Raw genomic sequence first — 24,282 nt, 5'->3', positions numbered from 1 at the left:
TGCTCTCAGCTCTAGCCTTGGGCAGTGTGAGGTAGAGAACAAGAATTGAACCCTCCCAGAGCCCATGCCGAGAAGGCTTTGTGTTGAAAGGCAGTGATGTGTGCTTCCTGTTTGTGGCTTGTATGTTTGTTTGGTTTGATTTAGGTTCCTAGTACTGTTTCATACAGCCAACTGCATACTCTTGAACACTCTTTGGGATTGGTAGAGCAGGACTTTGTGTGGGTGTTGGCTATTAGCAGTAACTCTGTAAATGCTTTAAAATGGGCTGTCCACAGCCCATAAACAGTCCTAAGTCAGGACTTCCTTGCTCTGCAGAGGTGGGTGTCAGTTTTTTTACAGCTGTGATGCTATATTTCAGTGGGCATCTTGACCTGGAATAAACTTCTTTCTGGTGGCAGGATGCTCAGTCTGCCGTGTATCACCTTCATGAAACAGCCATCCTTCAAAATGGATCTCATTTAAAACCAGGGCCTGAAAAATAAAAATATGTAGAAAAGGCTGATGTGGGTATAAGTTTTATCTTTCATTGGTTAACTGCTACCTTTACTGGCCTCATTGCAAGGCTGTATAAAGTGCAGGTCACAATACATTTCAAAGCATCTGGATTTTTTTAAAAAAAAGCTTTCTTTGCAATAAACTCTTCATTCAGTGGAGTAGGTTTTCATTTATGTGTATGAGTATTTTAAGTACAGTGAACATCAAAGCAAATTTCATCTCAAGCATAATGTGGCATGAGAATACAAACTTCATCAGGGTCCATGCTGGCAGACATTTTATGCATAAAAAATAAGACTTGCATTTATATATACAAAATATTAATGCGAATATTGCTTTCTTCTGGCTTTTGACTGTAACATTTTTGTTCCAGTCTGAGTGTGCTCTGGCCTGGGAAGAAGCCTTGATAGAGTGACCAATTTACACACATGGCAGCACTGCTTTTACCCTTCCATTTCAAAAAAGCAGCTAAGTCAAGAACTATGAATGATGTTGAAAGCTACAGATGCATTGATTAAATAATTGAGAGTTAAGAACTGGCACTTCTTTTTTCCTTTCAAATGGTGTCACCCATAGTTTGCAGCAGCTGTTTGATGCCAGCTACTGCTGGAGCGCTAACATTTTGACTGTGATTTTTTAAAAGCTGAGAAAAGCTGAAATGCCATTGTCCTGCAAAAAGTTTGGCAACTTTACAGTGGCATTTGCATTTTTAATCTGAAACTGTATGTGTCCAAAGTGTGACATCAGGCTTTCAGATCTGTAATAATGATGTCAGCATAGGAAAAGGAAAAGGGGGTCATTTTTTTGTGTGATGTTTTCCTAAAATGCTGTTACACTATCCTCAGTAATGTCTGTTACTATCTTAACCAAATAGCAAGGGGTTAGGTTCAGAATTTCAAACCACATTTTGACAAAATAAAAAGTTTTTTATTAAGCAGTTTTAAGATGAGTCTACTAAATGGTCTTCAAGGGTTCCAGCCCTGCCTTTCACAGTGCCTTAGTGAAGAACTAAGTTTTTCCTAAAACTGTTACTAGGATCTGTTTAATGAGCACCAACTGCCCTGAAGATAACAGTGACAACTCATGTGTAACCAGAGTCACAGTAATACATGACAGCCATCATAAGTCAGTCCCTATAGGTTCCTCATAGGAGAGGAGAGGCTAAGAGGATATCTGTCTTATTTCCCATTACTGGAAAGAAAGTGGAGTTAAAAGGTGCAAATATTGAGAAGCAGTATTCTTCTGTGCCACAGGTAGCATACTGTTTTAAGTAAAATATTGGGCTGTATCCATTAGCAATATACTGACTTTCACAGAAGTCAGAATGCTTTTCTGGATCTAAGCTATAGCCCACTTAGGAGAGCAGAAAGACAGCCAGCATCTCAGTGGGATCTGATTCATGCTTTCTGTTGAAAATAAGTGTGTATTTTTTTTCAGCCTGTTAATTACCTGTTTAATCATTTCACCTTCTTTCCAAAGAGAGTTGTCATAAACGAAAGTGAAATGTGTATAAACTCAGTGAACCATTAGAAGAGTGGTGATTTTAAATGCTTTTAAGCAATTTCATTATGTCTGTATCTTTTGCTTAAATATTCCACTGTCTTAATTTTTCTTGTATTGAACTGAGTATGTGAACTGACAACAAGGTAAAGTTACTGTGATTGTGATTTGTAATCACTGTCTCAAAGGAGGAGAGTAAGAGCAAAATTTAAAGGCTTGGTGATATTGGCAGGTTGGCTGACTAACTTTTCCTTTTCCTGTGCCCCATTTCTTTATGTTGGCACTCGGAGCTGTGGCTTAAAGACATTAACTGTTCCATGTACTTTTTTAATAGGGATGACAGTAAGTTCCAATAAAGATGGTTTGGGAATGATAGTTCGCAGTGTCATCCATGGAGGCTCAATAAGTCGTGATGGACGGATTGGTGTGGGGGACTGCATCCTGTCCATTAATGAAGAGTCAACCACTAACTTAACCAATGCACAAGCCCGGGCTATGCTGAGACGACATTCACTCATTGGACCAGACATAAAGTAGGTAAAACTAGATGATGAATTATGGTGGGAGAAAGCTGATAATCAAATTTTTTTTTATTTGTGCAAGTATTTTACATGAAAATTTTGTTATTACATATGAATTTACCTTTAAGTTGCAGCGTCAGATGGATAACTCACGTTCAGATTACATTTCAAAGATGAGATCACTTGTGTGAGAGGCTTCAGATACTCTTAGAAATCACTGTCATGATTATTTCTGTCCTGCCTAGTTTTATTGAAAAAATAGGATTAGACAGAATTTTGCATTCATAGTATGACTATTCTAAGGAAAGTTACAATTTTCTCAAGATGTTTGTGGTTCTTAAAGGTGGACTGTCCTGGCCACTGCCACTGCACAAGTAATTTCATCTAGTTTTTTTGGTTTTGGGTGCCTGACAGAAAGTATGAAATATGATGTTAATGCAGAAAATTCATACTCAAAACATTTCAGTATGTCTATGACAAACAGTGGAAACACTGTTTTTTTGTAGTCACTTCCAATTTTTTATTAGTCCATATGAATGAGCTGTTGCTCTTGCGCATAACTATCTGCTCTTGGTAGTAGTAGCTTCAAATTTCCAATAATTAATACAATTTTTGAGAAGCCTACTTGAGGAGAAAGTTTCTTCACAAAAATTTACAAAATTTTAACTGCCTTAAAGTACAATTCTTTCTAGTTGGTGTAGTTGTGGAATTAACTTTGCCCACAAGAACCATCTGGAAATGAGGCTGATCCTGGAGATGTGAGTGGAACTGTAGGCACACCACTGCTGGGTTTACAGCTTCAAAACCTAGTGACTGTTTTCTCTGTTTAGCCTGTCATAACAGTGATTGGGTCAGATATGGATATGGGTTAACGGAGTTATTGGTAATAGAAACCTCTACTTATTGGTGAGGGTGGGCTTGAAAGAATCTGTCCAGTCCCAGTGTGGTTATGGGTGTAACTGAGGATAGAACTGAGTTCAGAATGGACAGCGGGACATTCCATACTCACCCAAGTATTCTAGCTTGGAAGATACCTAGTGTTTTGGGAACAGGTGGACAAAGTACCTTCACTATGGCTACTAGGTTTACTTGCGTGCCCCATAGCTGTCACGCATTTAAGATTATGAGTTAATGTAAGTCTGTTTCAATAAAGGGCTTTATAATGAATTACATTATTGCTCATATAATGAATTACATTATTGTTCATGCTCTCAGAAATATAAGTGAGTCAGTGTTGATAAAGTGTGACATTGATTGTTACTGTAGAGACCGCGACTCTCAAGTGTCATGACTCAAGTCGGTATGTGCACATGTATGTGTGTATATCTGCTTAGAGATACAAATGCTGCAGCACTATTCTTCTATGAAGAGTCTTTTTTTAATACTGTAGTTCATAACCAAATACAGATGTATTCACTATTTGTGGTTATGCTTTTATAGCTGCTCTGTTTTATGCTGTGTGACCACATGTTTTGTTTTGCAGTTGTGTTGGAAATACTAAAATCTTGCCTTAGGTGTGGATATTCAGATTTTCCAGAGAAAAATGCATCCCATTTCTGAAAGATACTGATATCAGAAAGACTAAATCTGTCAATAGCTTCTAAAGGAGTCTTGCAAGAAAAGTTATAGTATTTTTGTGACTACATAGTTTTGCTGTAGCACTGTTCAGCATAATCAAACTTCTGTTTAATTTTTAACTTGAAGGAGCAGTACAGGATCCCAGAAAAAATATTATAACACAAACATGTGGTAACACCCCAAATCAGAAATTCAGAGATGAAGAGCTTCATGTTAAGATAGTTCTTTATGTTTGCTGAGAAGGATACACACCCCTCCCCTGTTCCCCTCCCATATTTGTCAATTCAGAGCTAATGTGGCGCATCACCTTGCAGCATTTTTGATTTAAGGGCCATCATTTCAAAGACTTAAGTTGGATCTCTTTGGTATCTTCCTTGGAAAACAAGGGTATGCTAACACCCAGACATGATCATCTAGATATCATTCCTCTTAGTCCTTACTGCAAAATTTACCCCTTAACTTTTAGACTGAGCTTTTTTTGGGTAGCAGGGTGCCCCAAAAAAGTGATTAAACAGAAGTATTTTGCTTCCAAATCTGTATTTCAAATAGTAGCAAATAGTATTTGCAGAGAAAACACAAAGCTGTTCTTACTGGCCATATAAAGGCATTCATTAATTCTGTTGAAGGATATTTGATTTTGAATAGTTCAAGAACAAGCAGCCTGAATTTCAGGGTTGCATATTTGATTTTTTCCCCTCTGTGTGTAGAAAACCAGATGTGTGGCCTTACTGAATGCTCTGAAACCTCTGTTTCTCTTCTCACTCTACCTTGCCAGAAGCTCTTATATTTCTGTAATAAAGCTAGTGTCTTGTGCTCAGCAGCAGGTGCTTGTAATATCTGTCCGATAATTATAAAGCTGAATTAGAATTCACCTGACTGACTGGGATGGGATGAATTCCTGATCAAGAAATGAGAGAGATTGCAATTCCATTTTCCATGCCTCTTAGTAATCACTGCTATAGACAATAATAAAGAGCAGATGTTTTCTGGGTTAGATGTAGATGAAGTGGAGGTGGAACAGGACAAAAAAAGGAAAGGAAGAAAAAAAAAGCCAGCTCACACTTCTACATACATAAGTATGCCTGTCACGTTCAGCATGAGACATTGATATTAATTAACAACATTGTAAAAAGATGCTGCATCGTATGCTTCACGTTCTAGATCTTCTCCAGCACCTGCTGATGATCAGGCCCTGTGTTATGTGTGAGTATTGGCAATTCAGAAACTCATTATGGCTCTGTGTTGCAACTTGTCTGTAAAATCATTCCATGCTTTTATTACATCAATAGTAATGTCAGGGATATATCCAGATATAGGTACATATTCTCTTTCTTCTCATGTATATTTGTGTGTTCATGCACATGTGGCTGCACATGTGGATGTGTATATAGTTTTTAATTCAGAAAGATACAACTGTGTGTGTATGACTATTATATATTTATATGTGGCTTTAAACTTGAAGATTGGAGCATGCTTTCTAAGTCTGGAATGAAAATACTTGTATTCTAAAAAAATTATTGCTAGTATTTTTAAATTTAATCTACGACAGCCACTCAAGATGTGCTCAGAGCACATGTGCATGTTGTGTGTAAGTGTACAAGGTTCACTTTTAGAATTGACATGAATACAGTGTACTGATATCTGGATTCATCTCAGTGTCCAATTTTCTGTGGCACTTACATTTTACTTCCTTCATATATGCAAAGGTTCTAATTGAACCTTAAATGTTAATTACAGTAATTTGTCCTAAGCATTTTCCGTACTTTGTAATTTATTTGTTGGTGTTTCAAGGTTTTGTGTGGCTGTTCAGTCAAGCATGTGATAAATGTTCCTCTGTACTGCATGCAATGTTGTGTTTACAAGATACTTTCATATGTAAAACCATTGGTGTTTCCATTGTCACTGCTTTAGCTACTAGTGCATCTTTCTGGGGGTAGGAGAAGTGGTGATAGCTCTTAAGAAAGAAAACCAGAACACTTTTCTTTCAAGCTGTACTGCTACAAAAGAGAGGAAGATGGTTCAACCATGCGCATACTTTCCTTTGAAATTGTTGAACTTTAATTTCTCTTGCAGTGAAGAAATATGACGCAGAAGTGGCGCAAACATTTATTTATTTTGCTTTTTCTGCCTTCATGTCTGTTTTCTGGCCCATGTTTCTCTTACTGTCTTCCCTGTAGCTGTATTGACATTACCAGTCTGTTTTGCAGATGAACTGGTGCCTTGGTGGGGTTTTATTTCTCCTTTACAGCACAAAGTTCTACACAGTTGGCCAGAGGAGCCAAAAACATTTCTTGTTCTGTGCCCCTCATCATCCCAGCCACAAGCTGAGCTGTTCAGGATGATGCTGAATGTCTTCAGACCTCACTTTGACCTCCAAAGTGAGCTTCAGCAGCAATCCAGCAAGTGATGGATTTGATAACTGTGAGGTGTCTGCCCATGAGCGCTAAGCAGGGAAAATACTCTTTCATTTCAATAACAACATGCAGAACAGAGAGTAGGAAGACAGTCACATCAGTAATACAGGTAATAAGAGCAGTTAGGGAAACCTTTGCAGTTAACCGGACTTAGAAATCATAAGCGACATACAAAGATGAACTCCATGCAGAATATAACTTTTCATGTATTTGATCCATGTAATTTGGGTGTTTTTTGTATGTTATTTTTTTTTTTTAATGCAAATGTTCTGGTTTATGTTTGTGAAACAGCTGAAGCATTACAGAAACCTAGGTAAGAATGAGCATGTAGATAAGAATGAACAGTTAAAAACACACTGAATTTTCGAGTACTTTATACTAGGCTACTAGAATTTTAGTTAAGCACTAGAATACAAGAAATTTTTTCCAAAGAACTAAAATAATTTCCAATTATTTTTTCCAAAGAACTAAAATGTAACAGCTCCTGGTGAGATGGTCTCAATTTTAGTCCATCTGTGGAAGTCAATTAGATAACTCAATTGTTCAACTTTAGGTATGTTTTATAAAAATGGTAAAACAAACCACTTTTCTTTATAATTCCAGTGCTGCACACAGAAAGGGAAACTAAGGCAGCTTTTCGGAGATGTTTCTAAGTATCATTTAGAACTCTGAGAGCATCCTTTGCGTCATACCTTTTTAATGATTCAGCACAATGTCAGTTATTTAATTATATAATACACAATAGGGTATCCTATTTTGTTGGAGTCCATATGGTTTGCCTCCTCCTTGAGATTAACTGATCTCAAGTACTCATGCATAAGGTAAGGACTACTTCTGTCATTGGCCCTTGGCACTCTGCATAATTATTTGCCTCACAGAAAAGGATTAGACAAGAGTTGATATATATTGGACACTGTACTATCAGAGGTCACACTCTGCTGTATATATTCAGTCTGAATCTGGGATAACCTGTTTCCTTTGTGGGACTGTGCCATTCTCCTTACGATACTTACAGCTTCCAGCTCCAGTTTAGCATAAAGGAGATTGTTCAGGCCTTCTAGCCAGAAGTTTTGGTTTCTATACTGTATCTTTCTGTCAAGGGAAAACGACATTATTTCGTATTTATTTTTATAAGTGATGAATATAACTGAATGAATGTTACATTTTCTTACATTAAAATGTAACTTACAGGTCTTACAGTTTTTGTAGAGGCAAGGTATTCTTGTGGGTCTGTTGGGTGAAGCTGTTGCATCAGCATTTGACCCATGAGAGTTTTGTAAGCATAATACTAGTCCTTCACTGTAGCTCAACACACTTGGAGATGGCTGAGAAATAGTAGTCATTATTCTCCAAAATTCTTTTCTCTCTTGCTTTTTGCTATTTTACTGCTGGGTCTTCACGGAATAGCTGCTGCATGTCTTTAGCATTTCACAGTGCTAGAATGCCTTCAGAAAAGGCAGATAAGGGTTAGTGACATAGTGCTGAGAGTTTGTTTCCAAGTATATGTTAACTTCTCAGCACTCCAAAAGGAAAATATGTTGTATCAAGTAGAGTGCCACTTACGTGTTTGAAAAAACACCAATGCAGAGCAGGGAGATTTATATGAATTTAGATAATACAGTTTTAGAAATTTCCATTAAAAGAACTAGGAAGTTCCTTCTGTTCAGCAGCCTAGACACCTTCATACTGACCCTTTTTTCACTTTTCTAGATAATGGTAGATGTGAGAGGAGGTAGGGATCATGCTTGGACACATACGCAGATGGAGAAATTAAGGTGGCCCTTATAATAATTTTTGTAGAGTGTTTTAGACTGATAGCATTGGTCATATAAAACTTTATTTGTGTTTGTTCTGATGCTTGATGTATTCAGCAGAAAACCACTGAGAAGGGGGAATCAGTGGCAATCAGGGTGTGACAAGGAGGACATCAGTCAGGAATGATGGACAGGAGACAGCTCCATGTGAAAGCCTCAGACTTGAAAGGATGTCTTCCCAGCAGCTTACATATCCTTGGGAAGTGGCCAAGACCTTTTATTTTTTATTTAGCTGTCTCTTCTGTGGGGAAATGTATTATTTTTTTCTTTGAATAATGTGATGTATGGCAAGACAGACTTCTTTTCTGCCCCTTTTTCATCAGCCTTATTTCTTGGTATTTCTGGAATCTGATAGCTAAGCTGTAGATTTTTAAGAACACAAAGCATCATTAAAGGAGGGCTATCTAAGTAGCCCTGCTTATATCGTGGAGGATACTGTGTTGCTATTGCGCTGGCATGGTAGTGTGGAGGAAGGATTTTAGAAAGGCCTTGGGAATGGGAAACTTAGGAAAAAAAAACTGAGGATGGGGGACAGCCGCAAGTGACCCCCGAAAGCCTCATACTGTGGTATCCTTTTGCTCACAGGTGGAAGCTTTTCAAGAAATATCCTTTAGGGCTTAATCTGTTTTCCCCTCTTTGTTTCACTCTCCCCAGTCTATGGGACTGTTTCTGGCATTCAAACATCAAGTGGAGTCTGCACATCATTTGTCTGATGAAACATGACTGTCTGACTGTTCTAAGCTGGTTGGAAGTTCTTGAAGACCTGGAGGAAGGAGTTGAGCAGGGAATTGGTCCCTGTGGCATAGGTGGTGTGCTGTAACACATTTTTATGTCCAAACCCATGATGTATTCATCACTAAAAGCATAAAAATCTAAAATAAATATAAAACCACCCAGAAAAGCACAAAACCTCCTACAGGCCAACTTTCAGAAACATTTTCAGCAGTCATTAGGGGTGGTAATGGTGCCTCAATCTCACGAAACCTTCAATGTTTGTCTTTGCATGAGGAATCTGTGTTTTGAAGCTGGATTGTCTCTTGTCACATTCCTGTCACTGTTCAAGCACCCTTTACTTTAATTACAAAAATTATGTACTGTTCAGCTATCTAATTTGACTATAGATGTGTACTTGTTGCAAAGTCGCAAAGGATTTGTGTAAGTGCTTATTCCCAGCATACCAGCACTGTCGCTTTGAAGTCAAGAAAGTAGTCTTGAGTGGCTTCCTCATATCCATACCTCACACCCACTAAAGGGAGGACTAGCATTCCCTATGCTTGTTTAATCATGTCCCATTTTATTACAGTATTACATATGTGCCATCAGAAAATTTAGACGAGTACAGGGCCAGCCTGGGACAACAGACAGAGGGAGCACTACCACTTGAACCTTTTCCTTCACATGTTGTCAGGTGAGTCAAAAGGTTCACAACTTTCTCCCAAATAGGTCTCAAAGGTAACTTTTTCCATATACCTTGCACATTTTGGGAAGGTAAGTTTTATTTTAGAAGAGATGGAAGATGGATGATTTTATTCAGACCAGCAGCCTCTACAGTAAAAAACTGTTAAAAATACAGTTTTCGCTTTGCCTAGCAAAGTTTTAAGAATTTTTTCAAGTATGCTTGACATGTCCAAAAAGGAGATTGAATCTTTTCTCATCCTGAATTTCTCTTTAATACCATGCAATTGGATTTACAGTTTACCACAAATACTGAAGTGTTTTCAACATATGACGTTGGTATTAATGGTCTTTCTAGAACGTAACTGGAAAGAATAAATCATGTTGTTCTTTTCCTTTAGTTTCAAATATTAATTGCAGTTACAGTCCAAAATTTCTAACTGATTAATTGCTTTTTTGCAATTCATCTCTAAAAGCAGTAAGTTTAGTTGAGTGCTGCTGTTGTAATGTCTTCCATTTTGAAAACAATAAATTACCTTTAACTTTGATTTGGTTGTAGTTCCAAATTGTACTTTGTTGTTCTGAGTTGTGGGTGGAAACTTCATTGCAGATAAGAAGTGGACAGGGAATCCCTGACCACCATATGTATTCTAAAAGACATCAGAAAAAGAAGTTCCTTACATGAATCTGATGTACAGATTCTGATACTGTCAGGGTGTTTCAATATGTGAATTTTTTCATAAAAATCTAGTGATTATGTGGATTATTTAGAAATTAATTTCATGTTTGTGTTTATCACCAGGGAACTTCCAGAGCTTCCAGAACGTGAAGAGGGGGAGGGAGAAGAAAGTGAACTTCAAAATTCAGCTTTCAGTAACTGGAACCAGCCCAGAAAGTAAGTGCAGATCTAGTTGCATTGTTATAAAATATTATCTGAAATTCAAAAATTCTGAAACATATTTTGAGAGGAGTAAAACACAACAGAATCACTGCATTTATGTATGTTGTGCATTACAGGAGTGATTAATGATTGACTTTTACTGCCATTGGGCTAAATCCCTGCAGTCTAGCAGTGTCTTGATTGTTATAGTAATTTATCTCTAATTATTCCCAGCTGACTCAAAGGGATCAAGTCAAAAAAGGTGAAGAGAAAGATTCAAAGTTTCTATTAGAACTCAAAACAAGCTGACTGACTCAGTTACAGAATTTCTGATCAATCCAGTAGATAACTTCCTATGAAAGACAAAACTTTGCAAGGAGGAGTTATTTCAGAATTTTTTAAAATAATTGTGCAAATCCAGGTGTCTTCAGTGTGCATCTTTGTCATAATCACAACAGATTTTAATTTCGTTTGGTCCTTTTTTTATCACAAAAGGGTTGAACTCTGGAGAGAGCCTAGCAAGTCATTGGGCATCAGCATTGTTGGAGGACGAGGGATGGGAAGCCGCCTGAGCAATGGAGAAGTGATGAGAGGGATTTTTATCAAACACATCCTGGAAGACAGCCCAGCTGGCAAAAATGGAACACTGAAAACTGGAGATCGGATTGTAGAGGTACCGTCTGAATGCCTTTTGTTGCAATTCCCCCAGCATCTCAGGAGTCACTGAGATGGATGTGTGGTGGGCTGACAGCTGTGCAATTGCCACAGCTGATACCACTTGAGCCACACAGACTGTAGTACCATCTGCTGATGTTTGTGTGCAGACAGCTGCCTGTTAAGTTGAATATTCAGTGTGAAACATATGACTGACTGTGTGAGCAGGGGTCTACAAAGCCAGCAGTTCAACTTATTTATTTGAAAACCACAATGTGTAGGAAAAAGCTTAAATTTGGTGAAACTAAAAGATTTTTCACCTTTTGCTACCTTTTCACTGGGTAGCAATAGAAACATCTTAAATCTTAATTGATTCACATAGTTCTTTATGTATCTTGTGCAGGAGTTAAGGGAGGCACATTTTTTTTTCTCCTGACATGAAGAAATCTGTGTTTGATACTTGAGACATCAAGAACATTTTGCCCATGCCTGAGTATAATGTAGCCGGTGGTATTGCAGGGTGGGATTTATCTTCATTTCTCTTCTACTTAGAGAAGAGTGCTCATGCAGCCACTTCTGCTTTGTCATTTAAATATATTACAGAATGAACATACTAAATGGAACAGATCTTTCCTGACTTGACTATCAATGTCAGACATTGCCCTATATCCAGTGTCAGGCTGATAGGGACTGCCTCAATTTAAATGTGCTGGGTGTCCTTAGCTGGCTGTCTATCAGTTGGAAGCACAACAGGCAGAGTGACGGACTTGATTCTGGCTCAGATTGGGCTTGACTTACCTGATGGTGCTGAAACTGCAGTTTGCTGTTTGTTACAAGATTGATATTGAGGATCTTGAAATAATACCTTAGCGTACGTAGAACTTTCTGTAACAGGATGGAACAGTTTGCAGTGTATAAGAGGCTGGGAGGCGGAATTTTGCTTGAAGGCTACAAAGAAACATCCATTTCACCTGAATAATAATGGGTTTTTTGAGTGCAATTGTTGCTGACAGTGATGCTTGCAGAAACTGGAATGGGAGAGTGAAAACAAAATGTTGTGTTAATGTGACCGTTTCTGAATGAATGGTTTCAGTTTCTCAAGTTGTGGCATATGTAAACTTCCATCTCTGCAGTGCAAACAGTTTTTCAGACATGGGAAGTTAGAGGGTATTATTGTTCTTGTTCAGCTCTGCATAGGTTTAGAATTTCTCTCAGATTGTTTTTGTGCTTTCTTATTAGCATTGGATGATTAAGATAGAGTTAGACAATTAAAAAGTTGTAGGAGTAATCCTCATCATATAAATTTGTGTGCTAGAATTGCCACTAACAAATAACCTTTCTGTGTTAGTTTCTAGCTTTTATTATGGTCGTTGTGACAGTAGTTTACTGGCTCTAACCTCACATTAACATTGTTCTTACCTGGATAACAGGACAAATTGTTTTACACACCCATACATATACAGACATGGAAGAAAAAACGACCAGGCACAAATTTGTCCTTAGCCATCCTGTGTACCTGGATTCTTCCAGAAGATAGAAAGCTTTTCACCTCTGACTTAAAAATTTAAATTCTGAATAAAGTGCTAAAATTAATCTTATCTTGGTTTCAGAAAAAAGAAAGAAGGTAAAACAAAACAAAGAAGTACGCTGTACTGGCTTAGTACCCCATCATGATAGGGTCTCCAGCACCTAACAAGTTTCAGTTTTAAAATCTCATTAAGTCCTGGGTAATAGTTTTTTTTTATTTTTTTTTAAGTGAGATTTGCAGGAGGCAGTATTTGGTAAACACTCCTACTCTCTTCAGACTATCATACCTCATCTGTTACATTGCTTGTGGGAAAACTTATAGAGTCTGAACTAAAAATGTTGGAAAACATTTTTAAAACAGAGGAATAACAGAATATTTATTTGATGTTCTGTCAGTGCTCCTGGAAATATCAAATCTACGTTTAAGGGACCTCAGGCCAAGTCAGTAGAAAAGTCCACTAGAAATAGAGGTTTGGGCTTAGGTTTTAGTCAAAGTTTCCTAACCAAAACTCAGAACTGATTCATGACTCTTGTAGCTTCTTGCAATGTTAAGATGAGGCCTTCCAATTACAGGTGGATGGAATTGACCTCAGAGATGCCAGCCATGAACAAGCTGTGGAAGCCATACGGAAGGCAGGCAATCCTGTAGTCTTTATGGTACAGAGCATTATAAGCAGACCAAGGGTAAGCATAAAGAATGTGAAAAGAGATGTAATACATAGTAATAGATGAAGCATATGTTCAGGATGGTGGTATTTGGGAATGGGATATTTAATCCTGAAAGTGCCATCTCAGCTACTTTAGGAATAAAGATTTGATTTAAGTATTATTTCCATTTAGAATGAAATCGATTTGGATTTGGAAATACCCTCCAGCACGCCGTCCTCAAACTATTTTGAAAAGCCTCAAGAAAGATAATTTGTTGGGGGGCAGAGTAGGAGTCTAACTAAAACCATCTGTTAGAGATTGACAGCGTGTCTGAGGAGCGCATGCAGAAATACAGCACCTGTTAAAAAATTCTGTGGACATTAATGAAAGGACCTAGAAGTACACTGAAGTTTTCCGTCACTAAACTGCATGGACGTTGCAGACAAAAGTTACAGAGCTTTAATATAAGTTGCTTGCATCACTAGAAACTAAACTTCCTCATTGTAGAGTCTGTGTAAGCTGCATGTTTATTTACTAGTTGTTGTTTATTTACTTGTTCCCCAGCCAGAGTCTCTTTATAGTCCTTCTTCAGCTTCTGCTCCCTGTGGGCAGAAAACTACTAACCCATTTTATCGTCAGTCACCTAAGGTAAAGTTGCATGAACAAGCTCTGTTGAATGTTGATTATTGACACTCAAACTACTAAAGTAATGCTTTTGTATTTGCTGTGATGTGAGCAGAGTTGCTGCTACTGAATGTTTAGGCCCATTTGGGATGGAAATGATGCCATTACTTCATCACTACTTTTATTTAGAGAATGCTCATTTGCTATTTTTGATTGTAGTTCTTTATTCTATATTTTCAAATTAAGCTAGTTGGTTATTTCTTGACTGTGGTAACTAACTCTTGTTTCTCTGTAAGCAGAAACATTGCAAATGCTCTTCCTGTACCCATACATTATGTTGTGGTCTTCATAAATGGCATTATGTTTATTATTTTCATCATTTGAAACTTGAATTTGTACTTAATAATAAGATCTTATAAGAGAATATCCTGATTTCATTCATATCCAGTCACCCATGTAGCTAGCTGCCTGCACACATGAGCTATAATTATTATGGTACCACTATGTATTTAACTAGGCAGTCAGTTTTAAGTGACAGGTAGCTAATTTCTTCAATTTTGTTTCATGCAAGGTTTAGTGGTTAAGAGAGAGCCTGTGTGTACTTCAGAACAGAATAATGCAACTGGCCTGTGAAAAGATAGTGATAGTTTCGATAATGGGGAGTTACCCATCGAGTATGTTTTTCATATCTATACCACTCTGTGTATTTCCGAGTAAGAAGCAATATATTGATGTGATTATGGTCCCATACTAGTGTTACAGCATTATGCTGTATGAAATGCTAGCTAGTTTCTGATAACTTAGCATCTTGGACACATTGATAAAATTCTGAATGGAAGTTAGCTGAAAAAAGGAAATAACAGAAAGAAAAAATCCTGTTACTTTAGGCTTTGATTTGAATATTAAAAAATAGTTAAAGAGAAAACTCCCTTTATTTTAACATTTGCTCTTCTTGTCCTAGACTGTGAAAAATGTATGCTAAACTGAACTGTTCAGGCCAATTCAAAAGCTCCATATTTTATCATAATAGTCAGTCCATATTAATACAATGCTGTTGCATGGATTAGTATTAGGGCTAGTATTTTAGGAGCTGTGCCATCATGACAAAATAAAAAAGGCAACATTTTTAATTACTGTAGCTGAACCTTTGTTTTACTAGGATTGTACTGTTGATATATGGAGTGTTTGTGATGCTTATTTTAATTGCCTAAAATTTCAACGAGATACATTTTAAAATTCTATGCAGATAACATAATTGGTAAAGTGTAATAGAATGATTACAGTAACAATTTACTTTCCACAAGCCTTTCTTTATAATATAAAATCAAATGAGAATCACATATGCAGAAAATCTTGTACCCTAGGGAAACAGCCTGTCGGCTTTGAATGACTTGACAGAGAAGAAACCTTGGTCATAGCATTACTTTGTCACTGCTGAAGATACGGTAGAGCCAAGACATTTTTTGTCTTACTGATGGAATTACTTTTTTGCAACATAGTATTTGAAAATAAATGTTTAGGAATGTGTTTACTATTTTCAGGAGCATTTAACAAAACAAATACTTTAAGAAATTTTTTAAACAGCACTATAACTTTTGATTAAATTACTCTTGTTATAAATGGTCCTGGAAGGTTTTCACATTCCTGTCCATACTGTTTTCCAGCAGTTAAATTTAGAGGTAATTGCTGGATGGATACGCCCAGGGTAGAAATTTCTTCTAAGTATACACAGTATATTTCCAACATACTATTTGAAATCAGAGCTGTTTCCTCCTTATTAAGCAGATTCTGATATCAAAATAGAATACAGTACAAAAACTGCATAAGGAATATAAATAGTCAAATTATATCCTTTTTATCTGGTCTAAATGTGTAAACTTTTTCTGTTAAATGATAATGAGAAAGTACCTTGCTTCAGGGAAAGACCAGAATATTTAGTTGCAAGAAACTATAAGTTCAGGCAGTTACACATGTATATGCTCATATACAAAGTGTTCTGTGAAAGTTATTATTAGATATTAAATCTGCTTAGAGATGCCTAATATTACTGAGTCCTCACTTTTAAAAAATAAACAGTGAGTGTATTATTACCACAGAAGTTAAATCAAATTATCAGGATCTGTGGTGTTCAAAATAATTCTAAACCTACTCCATTATTACAGATATTTGTGTTCATCCTAACCCAGAAATCCACAATTTTTTTGATTAATTAATGTGTAAGAGTGTCCCATATGTTTGGAAAAAATGTTTAAATATCACAGCACATAAATGCAGCGTAATTATGCACTTGATGTACTTTGTGGTGTAGAACAAGTGTGAGGATTTGTGCTTTTCCTCTCTGCTGATAGAGCATCAGAAACACAGGGCAAATACAGTTTTGCCCAATTTCACATATCTGTTGCAAGTGCAGAACGTGGACCTTGTTCCAATAGCCCAAACAATTAAATGAATATATTTTGGTGAAACACATGTTCATGAGTGTAAAGGGTTCATTTAAAACTTTTTTTTTTTTGCTTAGTTTCTATTATGCTTTCCTTTTAGAGCCCTTCCCTGCCTTTTCTGCAGAACAGTGTTTTCAGTAGGCCAGCTGTCTTCAGCAGCACTAACCCATTTGCTGATTCTTCTCAGTTCAACACTACTAAGGTTGGATGATGACACACTATCTTTTCACTCACCAAACATCCTATGTGTGCTTCTTTCCCACTGTTGTCTCTTTGCGTTTAAATTCTTTCATACCAGTTTGAGTTATGTGCTGTGCTGATGAGCTTGAGAGCTCTAGGCAGTGAATTTAAAGACATAGACATGCATATACATAGAAGTTACAGAGAAGTTAAAAAATGCCAGCTCCATTAATCATAACCACTAAAGCTGATCTATTCAGAGCTACCAAAGGAATAGGCTTTCAATTACAAGATCAGTCCCTGACATGTATCGTAAAATACCTAAGTGTAACTGTCTCATCAGTGTAAGGTGTTCTGCTGCTATGTACTGCTTTTTGGTTTTTTGTTTCAGTTATGACTTTCCAGCTTTGATATCTCTCTTTTATTTTTGCATTAAAAAAAAACCAACAAACTTGCAGCTTTTTTTTTTATGATGCTTCATGAAAATATTTTCTGTCTGCTTCTTGAAAACTCTTTTCATGCACCATGAATAGGATACTTTGGAAATAAAAAAAATTGCTCTTTTTTTGTAGCTAGTGCATACTTACTGCATGTTATTCACAATGAGAACAGCGTTAACCCTTAATAAAAAAAAAAAACTTTAACCCTAATATGCATGCATTTTTTATTTAATAAAATAATTTTTGCTGGTTTTACATCTTGGAAGTGATTGTGCTCTTTGTCCATTTTCCTACCTTGTCGAAAATATTGAATGTGCAACAAACACTTATGATATGTAGTGTATAATTGCATGTGTGTTTTGAAATCTTTTTGTGTTTGTTACAGTTCTGAGGAAAGGGAGTAGACATGTAGCATAAATTATGACTATGTTTTCTATATTTTCAAAAGTATTTCTGGAAAAACATTGCATGCATTTTAAAAGAAAACCTGATGATCCTGTAGTTTATGCATAATTCCTTTCTTAACATTGAATATATAAGAAAGGCTTTTGTCATCTCTTTCCTTTTCTGAATTCAGGTTCATGTGTAGTGAGAAACTTTGATGAATCAGGGTCCTTAGTAACCCCTTAAATACTTTTGTCCATTTATAAATAAAGTTAATAAAGTTGTTGCAGTTATTAAAATGAATCTGTAATTGAAAATGAGTTATTGGTTAATAATACTGTGTATTGCCAAAGATGCTATAACATGTGGATTGCTGTTTTCTGTTACTGTAGGAGGTATCGAATCCAATTAGGGTTACCTTCCGTTGTTCCCCAACTAACCCTTTTGCTCCCACACCATTCAAGGTTTGTCTTAATTCCCATCAGCTGGTCCTACTGTATGTGTGCTGTACATTTGTACATGGCCTGTGATAACTTCTGGAGTACTGCTTCTTCCTCCACCTGTGCCTTCATTTTTTCAAGTTCCAGACTTGCTGCCATTTTCAGTATTTGCTTGGATGTGATCAGAGTGACCCTGGTAGCTAAATGGGTTCAGCAACTGTTGGATGCTTTGCGTTTTAAATGAAATACTGTGGTGTGGCACACTGAAAGTATTTCATGAGTTAAAGCCTTTTAGGTTTTTGTGTGTTGCCCGATTCAGGGAGCAAAAGTCTTATGTGTGTATAAACTGTGGGGACTGGCTTCTGCTTCTGGCTGTCCAAATGTGTCAGGCTGAGTTCTGCAGGCAGGACATGTTCCCGTCCCCGCAAGTGGCATTCTAGCACAGTTTTTACTCTCCTGCAAAGGACCTTTGCCTTTACTTTATTTTCAGCATTTCCTTAAACTCAGAAATGTTCAGATTATGTTGTGTTGTTACACATTCACAAAAAAAATACATTTTTAGTACATAAAGATGCAATTTTTTTTATAAGTCTTATTATGGCGGTAGCAGTTAATAAGAGTTAATCTGTTAGGATGTAGCCCTACATCCACAGCTTGCAAATCTTCTAGAGGTTCTTCACACCAATATTTTGTTCCTTTTTTTGGTCATATTTTCTTTAGGTTTTGCTGTTCTTGGACACTATTGCTTACAAACAGTACCTCTAAAGTAATAGGTTAATTTTGGTTTTAAAACATAAAAAACTAAGGTTTGCTGATTTGGGGAGGCTATGGGAGGTGACTTTTGTCATATTTTTTCTCCTTTGTCCAGCTGAAAAAGGGAGTGATAGAGCAGCTTTGGAGGGCACCTGGCCAACAGACAGAGTCAACTGACTAAAACACTGTATTTCTTCATTTTTCCAGGATATTATTCAGCTTTAGTAAAACTCTAGGAAGACCTCTGAAAAAAGAGTGTTTCTAAAACTTCTCTCCCTTTTGCCCCTCCTCAATTTGGAGGTGTATTTCCAACTTTTCTTTTTATGCACACATGAAGTTTTGATTGTTAAAAATAACTTTTAATGTTACTAGGTAGTGTTTCTACTCTTCTCTGATTCTGGTAGGTGACAATGTGCTAGAATTTTGTTGCTTCAGTTTAGGAATGTTAGGTATTATCTTAGGAGGATGACATTGTCTTAGATAAATTATTTGCTTTGGTGTCACTTCTCACAGTTTTGACATTTAGTGACTTCTTAGTTAAATTTCTCGAAGAAATTCCTAAATGAAAGTAAAATCTTCAAGCAGAAGCAGAATGAGAGAACTGAAATAGGGCATTTGCAATATCTTTATATCTTTGGAGTTACAGAGTGAAGATAAGTAATTTTTGTTTGACCTTTCTTAAATTTCAAAATTACTAAACTGGTAACTTCCCAGATTTCTCAACACCTTAACACCAATGTGAAAGCTGATAAAGTTTTCCAAGGTGTATGTTGTTATTCATTTCACTGTTGCCTCTGATGTAGAGATTATTACCGAGTGATTTTTGCACCTAAAGGCACCATCTGAGATACTGTGTTCAAACTTGCTGATGAAGTTAGTGAGAACTGAAATGATGAGAATAAGGTTATGAAGCTAGGGCAATACACTTAAAAACTTGAAGGTTACAAAACCTTGGTTTTAATTTAAAATTCTTGTTTACTTCAGTAGCTGATCTTCTAGGTATCAAGGTCTCTTGAGCATACATAAGCTAAAGAGTGATGATATTGAGAGAGAGATTTCTTGCTTACATGTTTACTTTAAGCAAGGCAAAATTATACAAATCTCACATAGTGAAATTCCTCATCAGAGTCCATATTCCTAAAGGAAACAGTCTTGAATGGAAGCTTTCAAGGCTGTGGATTTGGGCATTTAACCATTATATGGCAGTAAATGTGTGTTTATACCTCTTAAATTTGTGTGAATATAAATAGAACACATCAAGACCAAAAGTATCTGTCTCTTGTGATATCCTCATTTATTTGCTCTCTGTGCAGCTTGTAGGAAACTAGTAAATGAGACTGAAATGGTCCACTCACTATGGATTTCTTCAGTTATCATCTGTTTAATTTTGTTTTTTAACTGTCTTTTCAGTTAATATGCCAATTGTTTTTTTTTTTTTTCCTGTAGGTATTTTTGAAAGTTCCCAACTTTTTTTTTTACTTTCTCTTTCCTCATATTTGGCTTCCTAAGCATATGATGGGAGGAAATTATATGTGATGACTTTTAAAAGTGAAATTGGTTATAAATCTTTTACAAATCTGGTATTAAAACAAAAGCATTTGAGTCTTCATAAGAGGTTTTTTCTGAAACATAAAGTGGCACATAAAACTTTACTGAATTGGGCTTTTACTGTGAATTGTTTGCTTCCAGATACATTTTGCAGTGATGTTTTTCTTATCTTGCCTGGTGTTTGTTTCTGTCTTTGATCTCTCCACCTTTCTGTGCACTGTTATTAATTTAGAGTTTCAGCTGCTTGGTATTGAAACTTTGAAGCTATAGTCATTGCCATTTTGACATTTTTGTGTACTAGTTTGCCCTACAGAGAACCTGCATCTTCTTAGCCACTTCATTTTTCTTATTCTCCACAGGCATTTGGTCAGTCTGATACAGAACCAGAAAAGACTCCACTTTGTAACTTGCCTGTGCCCCCTCCTTCAGCATTTTCAGGAATGAGCTCTGATGTTGCACAGTCATCTTCTATCAGAGTCCCAGAAGATGTGGAAAAGGAGGATGAATTTGGTTACAGCTGGAGTAAGTTTTTTTTTTCCTTGTGATAATATTTGAAATGCTTAGTATTAAAATTGCATTGTAAAAGACACAAGTGTGGGGACATGCAATTTGACCTGCTTCTTTTTCATGTGCATCATGGTTTGAGTGCTAAGATTGCTATTTTAGTTGTGTTTGGTCAGATGCACATAGTAAAAGATAAAATTAATTTCTTTTTCTTCGTTGTACTACAATCTTTGTTTTTCCTCCATGGTCCCAGTTCAATGTAGGACTACTTGAAGAATTTCAGTGTACTCCAGGTAACTGTTGGCAGTGATCAGTGTGATAGTATCTGTTACCTGAAAGTGTTACTGGAGAGGATTACTTCTTTTGTGTGTAAATTCTTTTTTAAGAAAAGTTACTGTATTTTCTGAAGGTATAAGGAAAACAAGAAGCTAGAAATACTATTATAAGTCACCTAAGGCTTAGTTTAAAAGAAGGTGTGGTTTACACTGAAAATTTAATCATTCATTTTGACCTTCTTCCATCAGATACTGCACACTGAGCACTGATCTTGACTCTCTAGGTAACTTGTGAAACTTTCTAATGAAACTCTAACCTCTGCTACCCACACTTTTACATTTAGAAAAGATTGTGCAGCGCTATGGAACTCTACCAGGGGAGCTACACATGATTGAGCTGGAAAAAGGAAAGACAGGTCTGGGACTTAGTCTTGCTGGTAACAAAGACCGATCCAGGATGAGTGTCTTTATAGTGGGAATTGATCCAAATGGAGCAGCTGGAAAAGATGGCAGGTTACAGATTGCAGATGAGTTGCTAGAGGTGAGTTTTTGCAATTTATACTGAAGTCCAAATGTATTGACTTCAAATAGCAGATTCTTGCTGGAATATGTATGCTTTTCAGTAGACTTTGAAATCCTAAGTTTATCCAAGTTCATACCACGATGCTATAAGATTTTCCTTCTGATCTTTGCGGATCAGGTGTAGCGGACTTTTTCCTGGTTATAATTACACTAAATTTTGTGTTAGCTCTCTATATGGACCATTCTCTTAAGAGTTGGACTCAATGATCCTTATGGGTCCCTTCCAACTCCAACAATAAGATTCTGCAATTCTGAATGAAGATGTGTTGAATAGAAGTATGGGACAACAGCTGTTTCTGAGTTACTGAGATGTATGGAACGGTAGTGATTTGCAGACCGTGAAAAATATTGAAGTACTCCAGTCCATCCATCTGTGGAGTACTCTAGACTTTCTAATTACTTCCCTGTTTGCTAGAAGTGTGATAATAGCAGTATATTTTTATGTTGTGTGACACAGAATGCTGAAAATAAACTGGGGACTTCATTGTGGACTTCTAACTCATGGTATGTTTGGGTGCTGTTTTCAAGTGGAGTGGAGTGACCGAACCACTAAACATGCAACTAACATTTCAAGTGCATGTGTTAGCATAATTAATGTTTCTATATTTCCACAGCCCAGCTGATGATACTTGGAGATGTATTCTCTACTGTAGTGTTTCCCATTCTTTCTGATAGTAGTAGGTAACGTTACCCTCACAGTATTGCTTTGTGTAACTTCAAAGCTATATGTGAAATTGAGGATGTACTGGCAAAATGGTACAGAGAGGGAATGGTGAATCCGAACAAAGATTGAGAGAGACATTGAGAGAGTAAATTATATGCTCTGGAATTTGCAGACTAGGAAAGAAATTAAGGGATTTTTGGCACCGTGGACCAACTCTCATGGAGGGAACTTTGTTGCAGACTCCAGTATTGTGAGATTTTTCTCTTGAAGCATCTGTTTTCAAAATCCTGATGTGGAAGAGGTGGAATATTCTGAAAACATGTTGGCATGTGTCTGTCTGAAGCTGTAGTCTTGTGGTTTCTTGGTTACTGTCCACATTATAAACTTGCAGACTAATGCTAAGAAATTGCCTCAACCACCTCTGACAGCAGACATCTGAGCTTGCTCCCTATATTCCCAAGTAGCTGTCCATTAGCTATTGAGGGCCGTGTCCCATCCCTCCACTTGGCAGCTTGACCATGTATTTTTCATAAGGCTGTGGCAAGCACTGGAGGGAGTGCTGCATTTGGGTTGTGAATTCCAGTGTAAATGACAGGGCTCAGGATCCCTTTGACCATGCCTGGTGCACACAACCTGCATAGGAGGTGACGGGTGTTATGCTGAGCCCTCAGTACACTGTCTTGCATCTGTTGCTTTCCTATGTCTCTGCTTCTGTTAGTGCTACCTATGTGCATTTTACTGCTTTCCCTTTGTGTAGGTCCAGACTGTCCTTTTTCAATCATTCCTCTTTTCTTGAGTTAACTTCAGCACTGTGGTTTTCCATTTTCAAGAAAAAATGCAACTAATAAAATACAAGCAAATAATGGCCTTAGTCTGCAAATTCACATTGATGGCTCCTCTCCTCTCTGAATTGTAGGTGCTTCAAGTTGTTATAGTGACTAGTCTGCTCTGCCAAATAGAAAAAAGATTGCCAGGCCACATCTTCAGATAATAAGTGTGGAGTCTAGAGTGGCTTGGGTTGGAAGGGACCTTAAGGGTCCTCTAGTTGCAAGTCTTCCTCAATGGCCTGGGTTGCCAACCACCAGATCAAGTTACTCAGGTCCCATTCAGTCTGGCCTTGAGCCCTTCCAGGGGTAGAGCATCCACAGCTTCTCTGGACAACCTGTTCCAGTGCCTCGCTATCCTCTGGGTAAAGAGTTTTTTCCTGACATCTAATCTAAAACTTCCTGCTTTCAGTTTAAAACCATTTCCCTTTGTCATAACCCTATCACCCCGCATGAAAAGTTACTCTTCCTCTTTTTTGTAAGCCCCTTTTAAGTTCTGAAAGGCTGCAATAAAGTCTCCCCAGAATTTTCTCTTCTCCAGGCTAAACAACCACAACTGTCTCAGCCTTTCTTCACATGAGAGGCGCTCCAGCCCTCTGATCATATTCATGGCCTTCCTGTGGAGCTGGTCTGACAGATCCACATCTTTCTTGTGCTGAGAACTCCATAACTGGATGTAGTACTTGAGGTAGGGCAGAGTAGAGCTTCCTTGACCTTCTGGTCACGCCTCTTTGGATGCAGCTCAGGATGTCATTGGCCTTCTGGGCTGTAAGCCTAGAGTGTTGGCTCATGTCCAGATTTTCATTCACAAGAATCCCAAAGTCCTTCTCTACAGGGTTGCTCTCAATGTTCCCAGTCCATACTCTTATCTGGGATTGCCCCAACCCAGGTGCAAGACCTGGTAACTGGACTTGTTGTACCTCATGAGATTCCCACAGGCCTACTTGACAAGTGTGTCCAGGCCTCTCCAGATGGCATCCCATCTTTATGTTGCATCAGCTACATCTTCCTGTCATCTGCAAATCTGCTGAGGGTGTACTCAATCTCTTCATCTGTTTCATTGATAAAGATATTAAAGAGCCCCAGTTCCAGGACAGAGCCCTGACTTGTCAGGAGCCTCCACTTGGACACGCAACCATTGATCAGAACTCTATGGCTGCCTCCATCCAGCCAGTTCCTTATCCACCAAGTAGTCCA

At 37.4% G+C, this 24,282-nt stretch overlaps 1 protein-coding gene across 13 annotated transcripts in view; it reads left to right on the top strand.

The window, feature by feature from the left end:
• The window catches only part of MPDZ (multiple PDZ domain crumbs cell polarity complex component), a 94,204-nt gene that overhangs the window by 50,528 nt on the left and 19,394 nt on the right, over nt 1-24,282 (top strand). For 6 of the 13 annotated variants that reach the window (XM_072922898.1, XM_012577745.4, XM_030257304.3 and 3 more), the window contains 11 exons: nt 2,330-2,528; nt 5,256-5,297; nt 9,626-9,730; nt 10,520-10,612; nt 11,093-11,270; nt 13,352-13,462; nt 13,991-14,074; nt 16,592-16,693; nt 17,888-17,959; nt 20,596-20,758; nt 21,360-21,556. In XM_072922898.1, the coding sequence (XP_072778999.1) occupies nt 2,330-2,528; nt 5,256-5,297; nt 9,626-9,730; nt 10,520-10,612; nt 11,093-11,270; nt 13,352-13,462; nt 13,991-14,074; nt 16,592-16,693; nt 17,888-17,959; nt 20,596-20,758; nt 21,360-21,556 (1,346 nt within the window). The remainder of the gene's footprint in view (nt 1-2,329; nt 2,529-5,255; nt 5,298-9,625; nt 9,731-10,519; nt 10,613-11,092; nt 11,271-13,351; nt 13,463-13,990; nt 14,075-16,591; nt 16,694-17,887; nt 17,960-20,595; nt 20,759-21,359; nt 21,557-24,282) is intronic. The other 7 variants (XM_030257309.3, XM_072922901.1, XM_030257305.3 and 4 more) reach the window with 6 other exon arrangements.

The sequence above is a fragment of the Taeniopygia guttata genome, chromosome Z, assembly GCF_048771995.1.
Source record: "Taeniopygia guttata chromosome Z, bTaeGut7.mat, whole genome shotgun sequence".
Taxonomy (NCBI): Eukaryota; Metazoa; Chordata; class Aves; order Passeriformes; family Estrildidae; genus Taeniopygia; species Taeniopygia guttata.
Note: the sequence above shows the minus strand (reverse complement) of the source record. Positions and strands in the feature narration are given on the sequence as shown.